The 20061-nt window shown below is 34.4% G+C and overlaps 1 protein-coding gene across 5 annotated transcripts in view; it reads right to left on the reverse strand.

Annotated features, from left to right (window-relative positions):
- SESTD1 (SEC14 and spectrin domain containing 1) overlaps positions 1-20061 on the reverse strand; it is a 55213-nt gene that overhangs the window by 28079 nt on the left and 7073 nt on the right. For 4 of the 5 annotated variants that reach the window (XM_070731851.1, XM_070731853.1, XM_070731854.1 and 1 more), the window contains exons 2-5: positions 15412-15664; positions 6628-6736; positions 4899-4989; positions 360-473 (exon numbers count right to left, since the gene is read on the reverse strand). In XM_070731851.1, the coding sequence (XP_070587952.1) occupies positions 360-473; positions 4899-4989; positions 6628-6736; positions 15412-15466 (369 nt within the window). In that variant the 5' untranslated portion in view covers positions 15467-15664. Of the gene's footprint in view, positions 1-359; positions 474-4898; positions 4990-6627; positions 6737-10755; positions 10932-15411; positions 15665-20061 lie in introns of those variants that run through there. The other variant, XM_070731855.1, reaches the window with a different exon arrangement.

Raw genomic sequence — 20061 nt, forward strand, 5'->3', positions numbered from 1 at the left:
TAATATTAAAAGGATTTGGTTACACAAGACATGTGTAGTAAGAGAAACTGGTAATTATGTTCATGGCAAAAGTATTTCAAGGGGCTGATTTCAAATGGAAATCATTTACAGCTATGACTAAGAAAATTCAAATGCCAACATTTCCGTAGAAACAAAGGATCAGAGCAATGTTAATTATTCAATAATACGTCACAATATGGTAACGTTAGTGTTATGAAATGTTTATACTGTAATACTCAAGGAATAATTTAATAACAATTTTCAGATTTGCATTCATTAGGAACTGTACCTGTATTCTAAATCAATGCAATGATAGCTTAAGTGCAATAGTTAAGCCAGAAAGAAAGGAATATACATACCTCAAAGCCAAGTCTATCTTTCTCTTTCCAAAAGCAAAAATGTGTAACCTTTTTATCCCAGAATTCATCTGGTTTTACTACACAAACAAGGGATACTTCAGCTGGAACGACATTCTAAAATAATAAAAAATACATACTTAAATCTCTTACTAACTGCAAAAACATAATGGCCTTACACCTCCTTATATAGCACAAAATGATTGTAAAAAGTGAAGTATGGACTGGTACGATGAAAAAAAAATAAGTATCATTGACACCATCTTAAAGAAAATAACATTACTAAGTTAGAATCATCTTCAAAACAATTTTAAATTATCTTGAGAGATACTGTATAATAATACTGCAATCTTATGAATTCAGAAGAAACAGAACCCATTTCTATTCACCAATAAGAGGTCACACCCTCACTTCCTGTGAAGTTATTTCTTAGTTTTATCTCTAACTGAACATATATGTAATATTAATAGCAGGAACAATCACTTATTTTTTAACGATGATAACAGCATACATCCTCCAAGTTTTAAAAAAAGAAAGAAGCATTGTATCCTGACAGTTAATAAAAATGGCCTGAGATCAAAATGTCAAACTTCATTAAGCCAACATCTGTTAAACAATTGTCATAAAGCCAAAAAAAGTCATTTGAATGAAGTTGAATAAAGAATTTTAAAAATAGGGCTAATAAAATTCTGCTAGAATTTCGCCTTCTGCCTACTTCTTCCTAGAATTCTTTTTGTCCCATGGATCTACTTTTATTTCTACTTTTATTTCTGTCCCATGGATCTACTTTTTGTCCCATGGATCTACTTTTATTTCTACTTTTATTTCTGTTTAGGATCTATCCTTTTTAAAAAAAGTTTGACAAAAATAATACCCATATGAAAAAATTCAAAAGATATCTAAAAAGTGAATCTTGAAATGGACAAACTTACAAAAACAATGGATTAAATACATTAAAAAATGATGTAGCTTCTGTGATAATTATGGAGATTTAAAGAAAATCCTACATAAACTATAGGATATTCTTTGCAGGCCAGAATGTAAAATGAAACATACTGGGGACCTATGAAAGTAGTGCATATTATAGAGACCATGGGTTCTGTTAAACATTAAACTCTCAAATGTTATAAACATGACGTTGACAATAGCTTATTACTTTTTCTGGGAAAACCTCATGAGTTTGTGGCTTAATATTAACACAAAAATTGGTTCAATTCCAGTTTATTTAACAACCTGGGAATAATCCAAAGTCAATTTTACAGACAATCAAAATAATCATTTCTTAATATGGTTAAGTAAGTTTCAATTTCTTCTTCCAGAACCCGTAAGAAATGATACACAAAATCTAGACTAAGCAATATTCTGATAGACTGTAGCAGGGCTGTGGTAAGTCTGGGAGCTCATACAAAGAAGCCCTCTGAACATGCTGCCCCTGCTTTCTATTTTGGAATAGCAGTTTGATAGTTACAGTTGCTGTCATCTATCTCTATAGGATGTAGCCTTTTCTTGGGAACTAGAATAATCTCACAAGAAATTTATTAAGGAAAAACATTTCAAAAATGAAATGTCAAATTCCTTAACCTGAAATATCAAAATGCATACCTGCAATGTGTGTAGAAGAATGAACAATGTAGAAGAAGAATTATAGATAAATTGGGGAAACAGCTGTTTGGTTAAAATGAGAGGGGGTTGTTGTTATTGTTGTTATTATTATTATTATTATTATTATTATTATTATTATTTATTAGATTTGTATGCCGCCCCTCTCCGGAGACTCGGGGGGGGGGGAGGGCTCACAACAACAAAGTTAAAGCAGTTTAAAACCCTTAATATAAAAAACAATCATACATTTCATACAAACCATACATAAAATGAAACGGTCCAGAGGAATCAATTTCCCCATGCCTGACGACAAAGGTGGGTTTTAAGCAGTTTGTGAAAGGCAAGGAGGGTGAGGGCAATCCTAATCTCCGGGGGGGAGTTGATTCCAGAGGGTCGGGGCCACCACAGAGAAGGCTCTTCCCCTGGGTCCTGCCAGATGACATTGTTTCATCGACGGGACCCAGAGAAGGCCGACTCTGTGGGACCTAACCGGTCGCTGGGATTCGTGCGGCAGAAGGCGGTCCCGGAGATATTCTGGTCCGATGCCATGAAGGGCTTTATAGGTCATAACCAACACTTTGAATTGTGACCGAAAACTGATCGGCAACCAATGCAGACTGCGGAGCATTGGTGTAACATGGGCATACCTAGGGAAGTCCATGATTGCTCTCGCAGCTGCATTCTGCATGATCTGAAGTTTCCGAACACTCTTCAAAGGTAGCCCCATGTAGAGAGCGTTACAGTAGTCGAACCTCGAGGTGATGAGGGCATGAGTGACTGTGAGCAGTGACTCCAAGTCCAGGTAGGGCCACAACTGGTGCACCAGGCCAACCTGGGCAAACGTCCCCCTCGCCACAGCTGAAAGATGGTTCTCTAATGTAAGCTGTGAATCAAGGAGGACGCCCAAGTTGCGGACCCTCTCTGAGGGGGTCAGTAATTCCCCTCCCCCCAGGATAATGGACGGACAGATGGAATTGTTCTTGGGAGGCAAAACCAATAACCACTCCATCTTATCAGGGTTGAGTTTGAGTCTGTTGACACCCATCCAGGCCCTAACAGCCTCCAGGCACTGGCACATCACTTCCACTGCTTTGTTGACTGGACATGGGGTGGAGATGTACAGCTGGGTATCAACAGCATACTGATGATAACTCGCCCCATGCCCTTGGATGATCTCACCCAGCGGTTTCATGTAGATATTAAATAGTAGGGGGGAAAGGACCGACCCCTGAGGCACCCCACAAGGGAGAAGCCTAGAGGTCGAGCTCTGACCCCGCACTAACACCAACTGCAACCAATGGGGAGGAGGGGTTGTTTAAAATATGGTGGTTTGGGTAGAACACAAGTTAACAGTGATCTACAAATCTTTCATTTTCCCAAAGAATATATTGTAAAATATTGTTTATTTGAAATAATATTTCAAACATTATTTTGCATTAAAGAGGTTTGACAAAATAAAATATCTTAATTTATAGTCTGAAGCAAGAATAAAACAAATCTTAAAGTATGCTGTCTCCTATCTTGGACAGAAATACATAGAAAATGAAATGAAACTTGAAACAGAAACTCAAAATTAAATCAAGCAAAATTCATGGCTAGCATTTTCTATCCATTTCGTCAGAAATTGAATTTCTAAAGGAGAAACTCTTCTGCTTTAGTTATAGGAACATCCTAGGGGCTTAGAAATTTCAAATTTTAATAAGATGTTGTAGGAAACAATGCATCCACGGCTTTATCCCAGTTAAAACATTTTCTTGGGTTCTGAATTTTTCATCTACAAGTAGACCGCAATTTAAACCCAGAATTATGGTCATAAAGACAAGCACATCTTTAAGCACATCATTGTGTGACCGATCTGATTTTATGACATTTTTGGTAATGATCATTGACTGAACTTAACAGGTGTAAAATGCATATGGCAATCATAAAGCAAATGCAGTGGTTGTTAAACAAACATATTGTTCATGAAAACCAGAAGTAAACACCAATTTTAGCAAAAAATAAAAAATAGTAAATTGCAGTTATGTGATTTTTTTTTACAACCCTGTAATCCCTTTCATTAAGGAGTTGGGACAACTGAATGGAGCCGAGTATTTACTGGCTGGATGCCCTTCTGATGCCTATGTGGAGTTTGCAGCAGTTATTTTCTCATTCTGCCGACAGAGAAACAATGGTTGCTGCCTAGGATTGAAGTCTCAGCAGCTCCCAAGTGTGATTGGATTGGATTGGATTTATTGGATTTATATGCCGCCCCTCTCCGCAGACTCGGGGCGGCTCACAACAATGGCAAAAACAGTACATAGTGACAAATCTAATATTTACCAATCTAATTACAATTTTAGGTTAAAAAATTCATAAAAACAACGCCCAATATATATAAAAAACAAGCACACAATCAATTATACACCAAAACAACATGGGCAAGGGGGAGATGTTTCAATTCCCCCATGCCTGACGGCAGAGGTGGGTTTTAAGGTGAGCATGTTCACCTGTAGGACACTGCACCATTCATTATAGGATGCTACAAAAGGCCATAATGTTGGGTCTGTTTCTGAGCGACTAAAAAAGTATGTGTCATAAGTTTGAACAGACACTAAGCACACAATCATTAAGTAAGGACCACCTATATTTCCTGCAGAGAGCAGCTGGGGTATCTGATTCTCTGCATATGTTATGAAGATTGGGATGAAGACTGTATGTGCAAGTCTGCAGTCTAACATAAAACACAGATATAAAGCAAACTATGGTTAAAGCAATTGATAATATATAAATAAACTGGAAGTTTCAAACCATGATTTATTGAGAATAATGGAATGCATCAGTCTGCTTATTTTATTAAATCAAAGTCCAACTGCATTATTATCATTATATGTGAACCTTGTTGGATATTGAAGAACTTCAGAAAACTAAATTCTAAGATTCATATAAAGTAAGTCTTACCTGTAGCATTAACACCACGGTCTTTACAACATTCCATTGAGATTTTCTACCATCCACTATAACAGTAAATCCTCTGGCTTTACACTTTTCACTATAATAAATAAATAAATAAATAAATAAATAATATGTGTGTGCAACGTCTTGTATTATCTCATATATTTAAGCTGCTGCTTTAAAAATATTTGATACATTCCACCTCATTTATTACTTCTCTATGCAAACTAAATTTTTCTGGTGTCCATGTTTTTTAATGTGCCTTCATTAAAAAAATGGCGTAAGAATTTCCAGAGGGAAAAGTCACTTGACCCAAAATCTGTTTTTCCCCCCACCTGCTTTGTCTGTCATTTTATTAATTCTAATGAAGAACAAAAATTAGAATTATCTCCAGCTTTGAGAGATAACAGAACTGGCTAAAGGACAGCCAACTACGGAAGTACTATCTCATTAATGGGCTGAGAATAGATCAAGGCAACTTTACAGAAACAGAGTAGAAAAAACAATGTCGCCAGGCCACCTGCCCTATTTAACTGCAAGCTAGAAGATATCAAAAGTTGACTGTAATATGCATATCAAATACTTAAACATAAAATTGTCTACACAGTAAAAGTGTATATATGGCAATCTGCAAGACAGAATAAGCATATAATTCATATTTCGCATTTCTTCCCCACACTATGTAAAATCTTATCCTGACACTATTTTGAAAAATAATTAAATATCAACAAAATTGAAACATAATTGAATGTATCTCCTACCTGCTGACACATGGGTAACAGTAACCTTACTTGCAAAATAGTTTTAGACATCCTAGCCTGCACAGCACACTTGATGAGAAAATGAGATTTCTTTGTGTTTTGGAAACATATGTAAAATTAGATAAGGCATAGTTTTAATTAACAAGTCTGAGTTTAGTCATTTATACTGTTGAGGCTGTTTATGTCAAAGCATGAATTCATACACTGGTGACACATACATGCAAGGTTGTAATAAATGGTCATGATGAAAGAACTGTGTTGGGGCTTTGAGAAAAAATAGCAATAGCATTTATATTTATATAATGATTCACAGTGCTTTACAGCCCTGTCTAAGTGGTTTACAGAGAGTAAGCATATTGCCCCCAACAATTTGGGTCCTCATTTTACCAACCTTGGAAGGATGGAAGGCTGAGTCAACTTGGAGCCTACTGAGATTTGATCTGCCAAACTGCTGGCAGCCGGTGATCAGCAGATCTAACCACTGCACCACCGAGGCTCTATCTGAATGAATGCAATCTAGAGGAAGATGTTACTTTATTAGGTATATTAATGGATGAATGAGAATGAGATAAGGAAAGAGAAAATAAGTTAAATTAATTTTTGAATTTGAAATATATAATGACTACACAATTTAGTTACAAGTATGAATGAAAGTGTGACTTAGAAAAAGTTGTATTGTTTCAAATAAACAGTTCAAATTAAAGTCTATTCAAAGGTGTGTATGTGTGTATAAAAAAGAATGAACATAAATCTAAAAACATTACTGATTTGAATGTTTATAAGATAAGAGTGAAAAAATAAGTGAAGGATACAAAGATGATGAGAAGTTATAAACGTGAGGCAGACAGTATCAGTCATACATCTTGGGGGGAAATTGCCATGTAAGAAAAGAAAATTAAGTGAAAATATCCCAGATTGATAGAATGACTGCTGAAGGTAACGCCATGTCCCTAAATAAGTCTTTAAAAAATCACCTTGGAATACTCAGCAGATAGTCCAAGGTGACACTCAACTCATCCATATTTGTTTGTTCAAGGCATAATGGAATTGTCAGAATGAGGCCACTTCTTCTGTCTTTCCCACCTACAAAAATATAGACAAATTGGTTAAAAAAAACAATTAATAATGATTTGCTACTGCCTAACATATTTGGAACTCAGTGTATATTTTCAAAACTGAATGGTACTATTTTAAGCAATGCACTGAAACTGTGTCCTTTGGCTATTAATTATAGGCAGGAATTTATTTCCATTCAAGGGACCTAAGTTTCATTTCTCTCTTTAATCTCTGTATCATCCATAAAGGTTACATTATCCAGAACACATTTGGGAGTCATCAGAGCTTCGTAAGGAAAAAGAACTGGATGTAGCTAAGAAGCCAACCTAATACTAATAAATTACAAAAGATCAGACATGCTATGTGTCTGTGTGTATCAAAACCATCTCATATTTCAAATTATGTTCTACGTAAATTGCTATTATAATAAGAAACATGGTTTGACTGACTAAAAGATTAATCATCAATGTTATACATAAGTTATAAGTAGAAATTATAAAGAATCTCTAACTTTTGGTGACTACCATAGCTATTAGCACATGATTTAGAAGTCCAACGCTGAAACAAATGCTGCTTGCATTTAAGAAGTCAGTGTCTGACAGAAAGCAAAAAGCTTTGGGCCTCATGAGAAACTAGAAAGATTAAAACAAAAATAAAGTGATGGGTGGGGCAATGAAGAGAAAGAGATACAGCTTTTTCGGCTTAGGGAGTTTTGGCAGGTCAAACTCAGGGAGTTCCACATTTCCTTTGTCCTGAAAGCTGCAAAGTCCCTTGAAGTGCCAGAGTTCCCTGAAGATTTAAAATCTCCCTTGGAATACGCTGTGTTCTCGTTAATGCAATAATCAGCATGCAGTAATGAGCAAAGTACAGATGAAAGTCTAAACAAACACAGCACACAGTATTATCAGTGTGTTCTACAGCAGTGATTTTCAACCTTTTTTGAGCCGCGGCACATTTTTTACATTTACAAAATCCTGGGGCACACCACCAACCAAAATGACACCCCAAGACACACTCCTCTTTTTTTCCATCCTTGTCTCCTCCCCACCCTTATATGTGTGTGTGTGTGTGTGTGTGTGTGTATACACACTCTTGAACCATTTCCAAAAACAGGTGAGGGCTGGGTTTTTTCTCTCTCTTATTCTTTGGGTGCTTTTTATCAGATGCTTTAAATCAAGAGTCATTTCGCTCTCTCTCTTTTGTTTCTCTCTCTTTCCTCTCATTCTCTGTCTCAATCATTTTCTCATTTCTCTTTTTTCCTCCCCTTTTTGTTCATTTCTCTTTCTTTCTCTCTCTCTCTCTCTCCCTTCCTCTCCTTTTCTCTCTCTCTCTATTGCTTTCTTTCTCTCTCACTCTTGCTTTCTCTCTTTCTCTTTTCTTTCTCTCTCACACACACTCTTTCTCTTTCTTTCTCTCTCTCTCTTTCTTTCTCTCTCTCTCACTCTCTCTCTCAGCAAAACGTTGCAAGACCAGAACCTGAGCTTCCTTCTTCGCGGCACACCTGACCATGTCTCGCGGCACACTAGTGTGCCACGGCACACTGGTTGAAAAACACTGTTCTACAGCAACTATGCTGCAGTTGCAACAAAGTGTGTTGTAATAACTTAATTACAAATACATTTATCATTACACCAACTTTTGTAGCTCTACATTTGACTTTATGAAGTGAACTATAGCTCATGACATTTTAAATCCCAATAAATTTGTTCAGTGAAAGAAGGCAGATCTTTTTGGCTAGGAGTAAAAATAAAAAGTTCATCCATGACTGAATACATCATAAATCGGCAAGAGAATCAGATTATAGGTCCTACATACAGCTTCAGGATTGTGAGAAGAGAATGGCTTGTTCTTTTCAAGTATGTTCCAGCATAATTTATTCAATCTAATGACTTCTTCACCAGATTTTAAAGGATATGCTGAAACAGGTGGAATTTTTTAAAGCTCATAAAGGAGATTTTGTGAATTTCAAAGTAGATATAACCCCAAACATCTGAAATCCTACAACATGTTTCCACCATTATGATTTTCCTCACAGTTCTGATTTCATTAATATGGTTTACTAAGTGACCAATAATTATTGCACACAAGAAAAAAGTACTCCCTGAATAGCCTATGTAGGCATCCATTTTGACACACCTAGACATAATCCATTTGAGGGATCTAGTGAAAAATACACTTCTACCATCAGTTCCATTATATAAATTCTAACATTTAATAAAGGTGAACTTTTTTGCTTACAACATGTTAACCTTCTATGAGCACAGGGGTCTCAAACTCAAAATGTCATGAGTGTCACATGAAGCCTAATTCATTAACCCAAAGGCTGCAACATTGAAGCTCTTTTGCATGTAGATACAAAAATATCTTGTATGAGTTCAAAATGAAGAGTATCACATTATGCCTTTAAACATAAATTTATAATTTTTTAAATTATGAAAAAGACACAAAGCAAAGTCAAGATCGTAACAGAGATGACTTAATCAAGAATCCCATCCTTGAACCAATGAGCTCTTCAAATTGTCATTTCCCCCCTTTTCTCTCTACTTAAGGAGCTGGTCTTTCTTTCCTTGTGTATTTCCTTCTTCGTGTTCCTTGTCTGGAAAAGACTCTGTGATAACCAGAACTAGGCCTCAGATGAGTTCTTTTCCTATCCATTAGGGAAGCCAACCTCATCTCCCTCTAGAAGGAACCTGGATTGCTTTAGAAGTAGCACTCACCCATTCTGAAATTCAAGAGCAAATAAGGGTTCCTGGAAAGTGATGCTGCTTAGAATAACAGACTAAATTTAGCCCAGTCAACCAAATCTTTCAGCTGGTGGAAAAATCTATTTGGTCATGCTGGGATGAGTTGTAAGGCTGCTGCCATTGAGTTGTTCTTCTTAGAATGCTTCCTATGGACCAGTTTAAATATTCTTGTGGTATTCAACACCTTTGAATTTCCTGGACAAAATCCTTGACTATAAATATTGCTGTGTTAGTAGAAAATTTATGTGGGGAGCAGCGTGCATATGATAAAGTTTTGAGAGCATAATAAAGAAAATTTATTCGCTGATACTTAAATTCAGCCACTATCATCATCATCATTTAACAACCCTATAATCCCTTGCGGGGTGGATTCTGGGCAACTGAATGGAGCTAGCAGATTATATTAATGGTTAGATGACTTTCCTGTTGCCAATTTGTTCAGCAGATACATTCTCATTGTGCCCAGAGAAACATCTGCCTCTACCTAGGATCAAACTCACAGCTTCTATAAACTAGCATAAATTGTTTATTGTGAATAAGTAGATGGAAACAAATAATAACACAGGTACTTCTCATCATTCAACCATTCATTTAGTGTCCACTCCGAGTCTATGGAGAGGGGCGGCATACAAATCTAATAAATAAATAAAAATAAATAAATAAATTCAAAGTTATGATAGCACTGAAAAAAGGGACTTGCAACCAGTCTTCAGACTTACAACTGTCACAACATCCCTATAGTCACGTGATCAGAATTTGGGCACATGGCAACCAGCATGTATTTATGATAGCTGAAGCATTCCAGAATCATGTGATCACCATATACAACCTTCCCAGCCAGCTTCCAAAAAGTAAAATCACTAGGGGTGGATGGATTCATTTAACTGAATTGGTTTGCCTAATGACTGTGCTAAAAGGGTTGTAAAATTGAGCACAACTCACTAAATAACTTTGTTCCTTGGCAAAGGAACTTCTGGTCCCAATTGTGGTCGTAAGTCGAGGAGTGCCTATACACTGTACTGATTTCTTTATAATTTTCCTTCACCAGGTGAATAAATTTTTACTACCCAAGTGAGAAAGAAGTAAACATTTATTCTTTTGTATTATATTAATTGTTCCAAAACTTCAATAAAGCATACTTAGTTAATCTAAATTCCCCTGCTAAAGTTTCTATATCTTTACATCTAAAACTGCAAAGAACTTGCAGGCCTCACCATCCTCAAAATCCTCATCAGGGAGAGAATCAACCTAGACCTAAGGAGAAATTTCCTAACAGAACAATTAATTAGTGGAACGACTTGCCTCTCGAAGTTGTGGTTGCTCCATCACTGAAGGTTTTTAAGAAGGGACTGGACAACCATTTGGCTGAAATGGTATAGACTTTCCTGCTTGGACTAGAAGACTGTCAAGGTCTCTTCCAACTCTCTTATTTTGCCTTACCTCTTCTCTCACGAAATAGGAATTCAGCCAATTCTAAACTGCAGGTGGAGGAAGATGAAATGACTCAGCTTTGCTCAAAAGAATATTTATCCTGTAATTTGAAATCACTAAGCACATTTAAGGAAATGGTACTTCCCTTCCTTTTATTGTATTTCTTTCAAATAGGGCTGGTTTCCATGTGTTCAATAATGGAACGTTTCACTGTCACTTTAAGGTTTTCTTGCTATTGTTATTGTTTATACAAGAGTTTAAAAATTAAACAGGATTGAAAAAGGAAAAAAAAAGGACCCCATGCTACTGAATGGGAGACAGCACTTTTTAGCGCTGACTGTCTTATAAGCAAGATGACCAAAACAAAAAAAAAAGTGAAAAAGGTAAAATAAAAAAAAAGTGGTTCTACAAAGGAAGGGGGAAAATGGATCTTGAATAATGAATGCTTGATGCAAATAACAAATCATTGATTTCAGTGGAGATTTTATACTTTTCAAGAAAACCTTTGCCTTCTAAATCCCTGTTCCCATTGCAGTCCACATAAACATGTAAAAAGCTGTTTCTCTGGGGCTGGAAGATCTCTGGAACATATGGATATGCTGCAGAAGACTGCAGCAGATAAAGAGGTCTTTACAAATATTGCACACTATGGCACGCATAAAGAAAAGGAATACCGGTTAAGGTACAGAGGAAACCAAACAACATATTATATACTCCAAATAAGACACCTCTCATAACAGCCAAATCCACAGCAATGCTTTCTATTTTCTATTCACAGCATTGCTTTCTATTCTGAACTGTACTTCAAAATTTGTGCGGCATATATGTTAGACCAGAACAATGATAAATTCATCAAAATGGTAGATTCTGAAGGCATAATTTAAAAGTGAAAGGTTTCAAAATAGGAAAATATGGTGCTGTCCATAGTAGGAATGAAAAAGATGAAGGTGATGAATTAATCAGAATAAGCTCAACCTACTAGAGGGAAAGGCATTATGCCACATTTAAGAGGATGGAAAAGAATTGAAGCCAAACATTGTTGCTTTTTCTGTGCTCTGGAATAAATTTCCTGATAGAAATCAAGCTAGCGCCCAGCTTATTGGTTTTCAAGAAGATGTTAAACATGCAGGTTACAACAAATTCCTAATTTCTTGCACCCAGAAGATTTAAGAGTAAAGGTTACAGTGTTACACTAATTATATAGAGACTCTTGTTCAAAGACAGTTGGAACATGTATCTATACAATAGTGCAAGACCTCAACTGGGAAATAATTATTTTATATCTGATAAAGATGTAAGGTAATGAAGAAGGGGACAGAATATCCTTTTTAGTATAAAAACATCAGATACATTCCTTGAAAGACAATATACAGTAGCTTTGATATACAAGTTTTGCCAAGGCTCTAATTGCAATGATAGGCTATAAAAAAAAAGAATCCTCAAAGTTCTGCTTTCTTTTGAAATGTGAACTTTATAATCAATTAGTCACCAACAGGGACAGATTGATTCAATAATTAGAAAAATCCCAGTCTCAAAATCCTTAAAAGATGTCACCTAAGAAATCCACCCACCCAACATTCAAGCATTGATTTTGTTGCTGATTCACAAACTGATTCATCCTGAACTTTTATTCCAATCCCTCCTCAGTTTTTTCCCAGTTTTGGCTTTTATGTCTGTTACTTTATTAATAGTTTAACCATGCCCCTCTCTCGGGTTCTTTTCCCCCTTTATTGTATTCTATATAAGCTGCTAAGAGATGTTGGATGGAGGGGGGAGTATGAAGATAATCCATTGGCCAGCAAGCAATGCACTGGCACTCAAATTATGTATGATGAGTATGTAAGTTCTTGCTTATTTATTTCTGAATTGCCCATTTCCCTTAGAAGGACATATCTGCTTAGACTGATACCTACATGTGTTGCTCTATCAATGACTCAAACAATTTCTGATATACATAAATATGATTCCATAAATATTTTACATCGCCAATTTTTGCATGGCGGCTGGCTCAGCACATGCACAAAAACTAACAATCTTTTTCCACATACATGAATAAGGCAGGCATGTTTTAGAGAATGCAGAGAGTGGTAGCCACCTTTTCTCACACATGCAAACAATCCACTACCATGTTATATGGAGCCATGGAGCTTCTTTACCCAAGTGAGAGACTGTTTGCTTTATATATGTGTTTATAAAGGCTTTGGTTTACAAAGACACATCTTGGCCAAGAAAACAGAAGAGCGGATGAAATGAAGATATGTATAATTAAGAACACCACTATGTAAAATTATTTTCTTGAATAGCTCCTTGCCCTTCATTGCTGATATTATGGGAACTGTCATAATTTGTTTCCATTTGACCATTCTAATTATAGTTTCCCCATGTAATATAAAATCTAGTCTTCCAGTAAAAAGAGCTGGGGGAAATTAAAGAAAGACAGATACATACACAAAGTCAAAATTCTGAATTAATAAATCTTCAAAATGATTTTCATTTTGAATGTGCTTTTTGTTTTAAAAAATGAAATAATAACCTCTATACCAATTCTAAGCATTTCCTTTGATTCCAAGGTTCTTTGCAATAACTAAAATTTATTTCTTAAGTATATATGGAATAGTACAGAACAGTATTGGCCAACTGTGATTGGACGCACAAGGAATTGGTCTTTGGTGCATATGCTCTCAATGTACATAAAAGAAAAGATACATTTGTCAAGAATCATGAGATATAACACTTAGTGATTGTCATAGGGTACAAATAAGAAATCAGGAAATAATCAATATTAATATAAACTGTAAAGAAACAAGCAACAAGTTACAGTCATACAGTGAGAGGAGATGGGTGATAGGAATAATGAGAAGACTAATAGTAATAGTTATTACTATAAGCCGCCCTGAGTCCTTTGGGATTGGGTGGCATAGAAGTCAAACAAACAAACAAACAAACAAATAATAAAAAATAGTGCAGACTTTGTAAAGTCTACTGTTTGACAGCGAGGGAAATATCTGTTTAGCAGATGATGGCATTCAGGAAAAAACTATTCTTGTGTCTAGCTGTCTTTCCGTGCAGTGCTCTATAATGTCGTTTTGAGGGTTGGAGTTGAAACAATTTACGTCCAGGATGGGATTAATTATCTATTAGGCACCTATAAATTCAATATGGGGGTTTTGTTGTTGTTGTTGTTATTTGACATTTATGCTATCAACTTGCAACTCAAGAAAATTCCCCTTTTGGCATCTCCAAAATACATTCTTATCTGCTAAAAGAACTACAGATAGTCCTCAACTAACAACAGTTCATTTAGTGACTGTTCAAAGATACAACGGCATTGAAAAAAGTGTCTTATGATCATTCTTCAAACTTATGATAGCTACAGTATCCCCATGGTCATATGATCAAAATTCAGACATTTGGCAACTGACTCATATTTATGACTTTTGCTCTGTCCCAGGGTGACCTTCCAACAAGCAAAGTCAATGAGGGAGCCAGATTTCAATTTATCTTGCATTACTAACTTAACAACTTAAGTTGTTATTTGCTTAATAACTGTGGCAAGAAAGGTCATAAAATGGGGCAAAACTCATTTAACAAATTTGTTACTTAGCAACATAAATTTTGGGCTTAATTGTGGTCATAAGTCGAGGACTACCTGTATTTATATCATACAAGTAACTTTTAAGTTAAAAAAACACCCTAATCCTTAATGTCCTAAAGTTTGTAACTTTTCTACTCAGGCATCTGCAAGTGCAATAAAAGAGGCAAAAAAGTATAGAGTAGTTATCACTTAAGAAACCATTTTTAACCAGTGCTGATTTACTCATGAACTAATCAAGTTATTACCTTATATGAAGTTAAACCTCAAGGATTGGCATTACAATATAATAAATAGTAATTATGGTTCTCATTTTATAGGGTTCTGAGGAAGGAAAAATGTGGACTCTCAATTGAAATTATAGGAGTAAAGAAGGAGTAAAACAAGGAGTAAAACCTGCTTAACAGGAATACATTTCCTCTGCAAAATGTCAGAGGGTGATCTAGGCATCAAGCCAACACTCCAACATCAATTTTTAAAAATATAAAGCTAATCTAGTATTTAGCACTACTTGTAGCATTTGAAATTAAAACATTCAAATATATCCCAAGAGAAAATATCTTAGTAGCTTAGTCTGAAAGAGCTCTCAGCATGATCAAAATCTTAATCAACACTGATATGAATTCTCTATATTTTAAACATAACTATGCATGTCAGTTATTTGAATTCCTATTAAAACAACATTTTAAAATTAAAAATAAACATAGAATATAGAGAGAACTTTAGTACACTGAAATAGAAATATAATTTCATCTATTATCTACAAAAAACTAATCATTATTTCCACACGAAAGGGATTGAAGGTAATATAAAATACACATTAAAATAATTTCTACCAAATATTGAGGCTAAATGTCAGAAAACAGTGAAAGCAGAAAAGTATTTTAAAGCACTTTGTCTTATAATACATAAAAATGAAAAGGATAAAACTGTACCTGAGAGGAAAGCTAATTTTTTCTTCAGAATAGACAGTATTACAGTAGCATCCATTTTATCTTCTTTTAACTTTCAGAGATCTGAAAATGCAACAAGATAATATTGGAAACTACAGCCAAAATAAATTAAATTATATGTAATTATACTAAATTTGTTCAGGTAGAAAGCTTATACCCATGTGCTCTTGTTACAAATGAACAATGTTTCATTATATGAAACCCCTTAACAGTGGTCACATTGTACTTTTCTTTCCTAAAGTCCCCAGTGAACCGTAAAATATCTTGTTACATTTTAATTCATTTTAATACTTCTTTTTGTATTCAACTGTACATGTCATCCTTTTTACTTTTTCCTGGACAGCCAGTTCTAATTTTTTTACAATAAAAATTTCAGTTACTGAATTTTTAAAATCCACAAGCACAATAAAAAAATTGTCAACATTAACAGATATCATTTCAATCTCATTCTTAAACACTACATGGCTCAGAATTTTATTTTTTTGAAAAATGAGTATCTTTGCATGGGGATCTGCAGAAAATTCTGTCCATTCATGTGATCTATATCCAGTCCAAAATCTGCATAGTTGATCCAGGCACAGACACGAAACAAATGTGACACAGGCTGAAGTACTATAAAGTAAGGACTGGAGAAAAGGCCATCTCTAATGATGACATACAACTGCAGTTAAAAGAAATCGGGGAGAAAAAGGTGCTAGGAAGTTTAGACCACAGTAGGTAGACTGATTATATTGCACTTGAATTCAGGGGCTGAGGTGAAAGGTAAACGGAGCTGAGGGAGAACAGGAAAATGAGGAGGATGGAAAAAATCAGCACATTTCTTATTTTATATCGTTTTATTATTTTTATATAAACTTTTTTTATAAAAGAATTCAAGGGAATTAATATAGCTTATATTTCTTCTTCAGCCTATTTTCCCAATAACAATCCTGATAGGTGAATTGGGCTGAAAGTCTGGCCCAAAATCACTCAGCTGGCCTTCATGCTTAAAAGTGGGACTACAGTACTTTATTTACTCATCCACTCTTTATAAATAGGAAGAAGGGAGAGGGACATCCTTTAAGATCCCTCTGTAATTTCTCATGGCTGAAATTTACAACCACCAAGATGTTCCTGATTATAATCAGGCCAAATCAAACCTATCTGGAATGTTCCACCAATAAGGCACACACAGAGATTATAAAAAATCACCCCTAATCATTTTCTGATTCACAAAGTTTCCTAACTATAAAGGGGAATATTTCAGGGTTGAAATGAGACGTATTGATGATGTTACCTTGTTAAGGTAATGAAATGTCTGCAAGTAAACAAGCAAGCTCATAGAGTACCCCTCATTCCTTATCATTTTTATTTATTTCTCTTATATTAGCATGGAAGCAAAAATACCTTTAAACGCCAATATACATGCAACTTATTTGTTCATGTAGTTTTGATACAATAGAAAAAGGGAAAAGTCTGCAGAACAAGCATTTTTTTCTTAGTGCCTAAGGCACAGATCCATCATTCCATAATGTTATTTCCATTAATTTGTACACATCTAACAAATATCAAAATTGCAATGTTTGTAATGTTAACATTATGCTTTTTTTCATATATAGGATTAAAATAATCTGCATTTCACTTATTAATAAACTTCAAAACTTTTAGATATGTAGAAAGGATATTCATACACAGTCTGATTTGATTCAGACTAATCCTGATCCAGCCTAATAAATCTTAATTAAGAGAACTGGAAACTTCTCGGCTTTTATTTTTTATTCTAATTTATTTTTGTGCTAAATATATTTTAGACACGTGAAATGTAAATTCAAACAAGAACAGTGAAACATATAAGGTACAAATAACATGTTCAACCCCAACACATCTAAAATATTTTTCTCATCCATTTTTCAGTGCTTGGGACTTTAGAATCCATTTATCTTTTAGAGAATTAGGATAGGAAAAGCAGGCATTTCTGTCCATGGAATAAAAGAATACCCTTCTCCCAGTTCATAAGCAATTACAATTTTTCTTTGAATGTCTGATTATGTGTGCTTTGCAGAATGTGTACTAAGGCCTTCCAAAGAGAATTCGAAGTTTTTCATTAGGATACAATGCACTTTTCATAAGGAATAAATACACTGATAAAAATGAAGGCTAAAAGGTGCTATGACTAGTAGAACAAACTTTCAACATTCTTTAAAATCATTCATATCCATGAAACAAATATTGAAATTCAATAGAGAATGTCTCCCACATAATTATAAAAGTAACAACTGAAGAATTTTAGTTAAAGACGCCCAGATACCATGCCTGGCTGAGTAACATCTGTTTGAGCATTATCTTTTTTTTCTGTATTAGAAAAGCAATTTTATCAAACACTGGCACATTTCTTTAATCTACCCCATGTAAGGGAAATGCATTATTGTATCACCATCAATTTTATCTTTACACTATAAACTATTCTAGAAAATACATTCAATTATTTTGATTGCCAGAAGCTTTTCAGAAATATATTTTCTATATTCAAAAAATGAGATTCCTCAGGCCATTTTAATTTTACAAATCCACCTACTGTTTTCAACTGCAGCTTATTTATTATTTCTACAAAAACCAAAACTTGTTTTTATACACATACTTTTTCTAATCAAAATTCATGTTATCATTAACATGATAAAATTTCCCCAAGTTCTGAATAAAAAATGACTTAAATGACTGCAGTCCGCATCTTTTCCACCTTTTTAAAAAAGATTTTTTTAAATGTACTTTTTAATGATGACTGGACACTAGAATCTTAATTCAAATAGAGCATTAGCCCTATTTTTACTTGTAATAAAACATTAAGAGATATAAAAAAATAGAAAAAGTATGCCTAAATCTTTTTTTTAAATGAATTACTTTTCCCCGCTAAGAAAATAGGTCGTGCTCTTTTTCCAGGTGAAACTGGCAAGTTATTATTGTATGAGTTAATTAGCAAATTGTAGATCTGTATCATTAATACATTATGATTATAAATATCAGATGTTACACCCGAGAACTATTCTTAAAAAACTTTTTCCATTAGATTTGAAATAATTATTTCACTGGAAATGAGTATTGCAAAAACAATAATTATACATGTGCCTAATGAGAAGCAAATACCTTTGAATTCAAATATTCTTTTGTAAGTTGAACCAAATTTAAGGACTATATGTAGTTGTATCCCATCCACTTCATTTGCTGATTTTAAAATATATTCATTTATCATTTATATGTTTCTCATCTGGCATTTCTAATGAAGTGCATCAATAAAAGCAACACCATTTTCCTAAAATTTGATTTAATAATGATAATTTTAACCCCTATGCTTTTAAAAATCACAGACATTGGTGTAGAATCAAATGTTGCCAAACATAGACAAAGGAATAAAGAATTCTCTCCTTCCGAATGCTCTTTTTACTCCAGAAATATAAAAATCCAAACTAGACATTACTTCCATCAGTGCACTATTTTCAGGATAAAGTCCTGACAAAAAAAATACCTTGAAATGCATATTAATTTAGCTTTATACTGAACAGTTTAATTCCCAGTCCTATAGCAAGACAAATATATTCTTCATAAAAAAAGTTTACCCAAGGACAGAAAAAAGGAAACAGGACAGTAAAGTTCAGCCACCAAAGTCATATAAAAAATGTGACACAGATTAGTATCCACATATAATTTCCTGCAACTATAATTTCAGTGTAATAATCCTCTCACGAAAGTTATGTGTATCAATCTACTTAAAGGATTGATTTAAATTATAACTCAGTTGCATAATTTTAAGGACGAAGACATAGCATTAAAAAAAGGTCGATGTTATAACCTATCTTTCTGGCTTCCAGCCAGGTGTATTATTTCCACCCACATCTTCCCTCAGACCTTTTTGCTATAAGCCCTGTTTCTTTGTACACTTATTCATATAAACACTTGATGGTACAAAAGAAAATTCTGGAGTAAGTGAGAAGAGCACAGTAGCTCAAAAATTCTCAAAGTTTTATATTATTTAGGAAATTATTAGTTAATATTATAATTTAAATGAGTGGAGGGACAATCATATCAGAAGCCTCTTTGAAGTAAATGTACTAAATATACTTGATGTTATAAGTTTAAGTACACTACAAATAATTGAATTTTATGAGTCAGCTCCTGGCACAAACCAGCTGTTTGACATTTCTCTTCACCACTAATTCATGAAAATGGATTTTCAAGTTATTTTCCGACTTTAGGATTCTCTTTATCTACAACCTATTATTAACTTCTTTTCAAGGAATGAAGAGCAATATCTTAATCTTACAACAAATCCATGAATTGATTTAGGCTTGCATAATGACCGTATTCTAAAGTATATGATTATTTCACTGGATCCAACCACTTAAATTCAACCAGTAGAGAATGCAAATCACATCTTATTGTTTATCACAAGACTGGTCAGAGGAACAAATAGCATTGATCTTATGAGACAGATTGTAGATAGCCATGATCTACTCAGAGTCTACGGAGAGGGGCGGCATACAATTATTATTATTATTATTATTATTATTATTATTATTATTATTATTATTATGGCGAACCTATATGGCGAACCTATTATTATGGCATGTGTGCCAGAGGTGGCACCAGGTGCCATTGCTC

This window comes from Erythrolamprus reginae, chromosome 1 (genome assembly GCF_031021105.1).
Source record: "Erythrolamprus reginae isolate rEryReg1 chromosome 1, rEryReg1.hap1, whole genome shotgun sequence".
Lineage (NCBI taxonomy): Eukaryota > Metazoa > Chordata > Lepidosauria > Squamata > Dipsadidae > Erythrolamprus > Erythrolamprus reginae.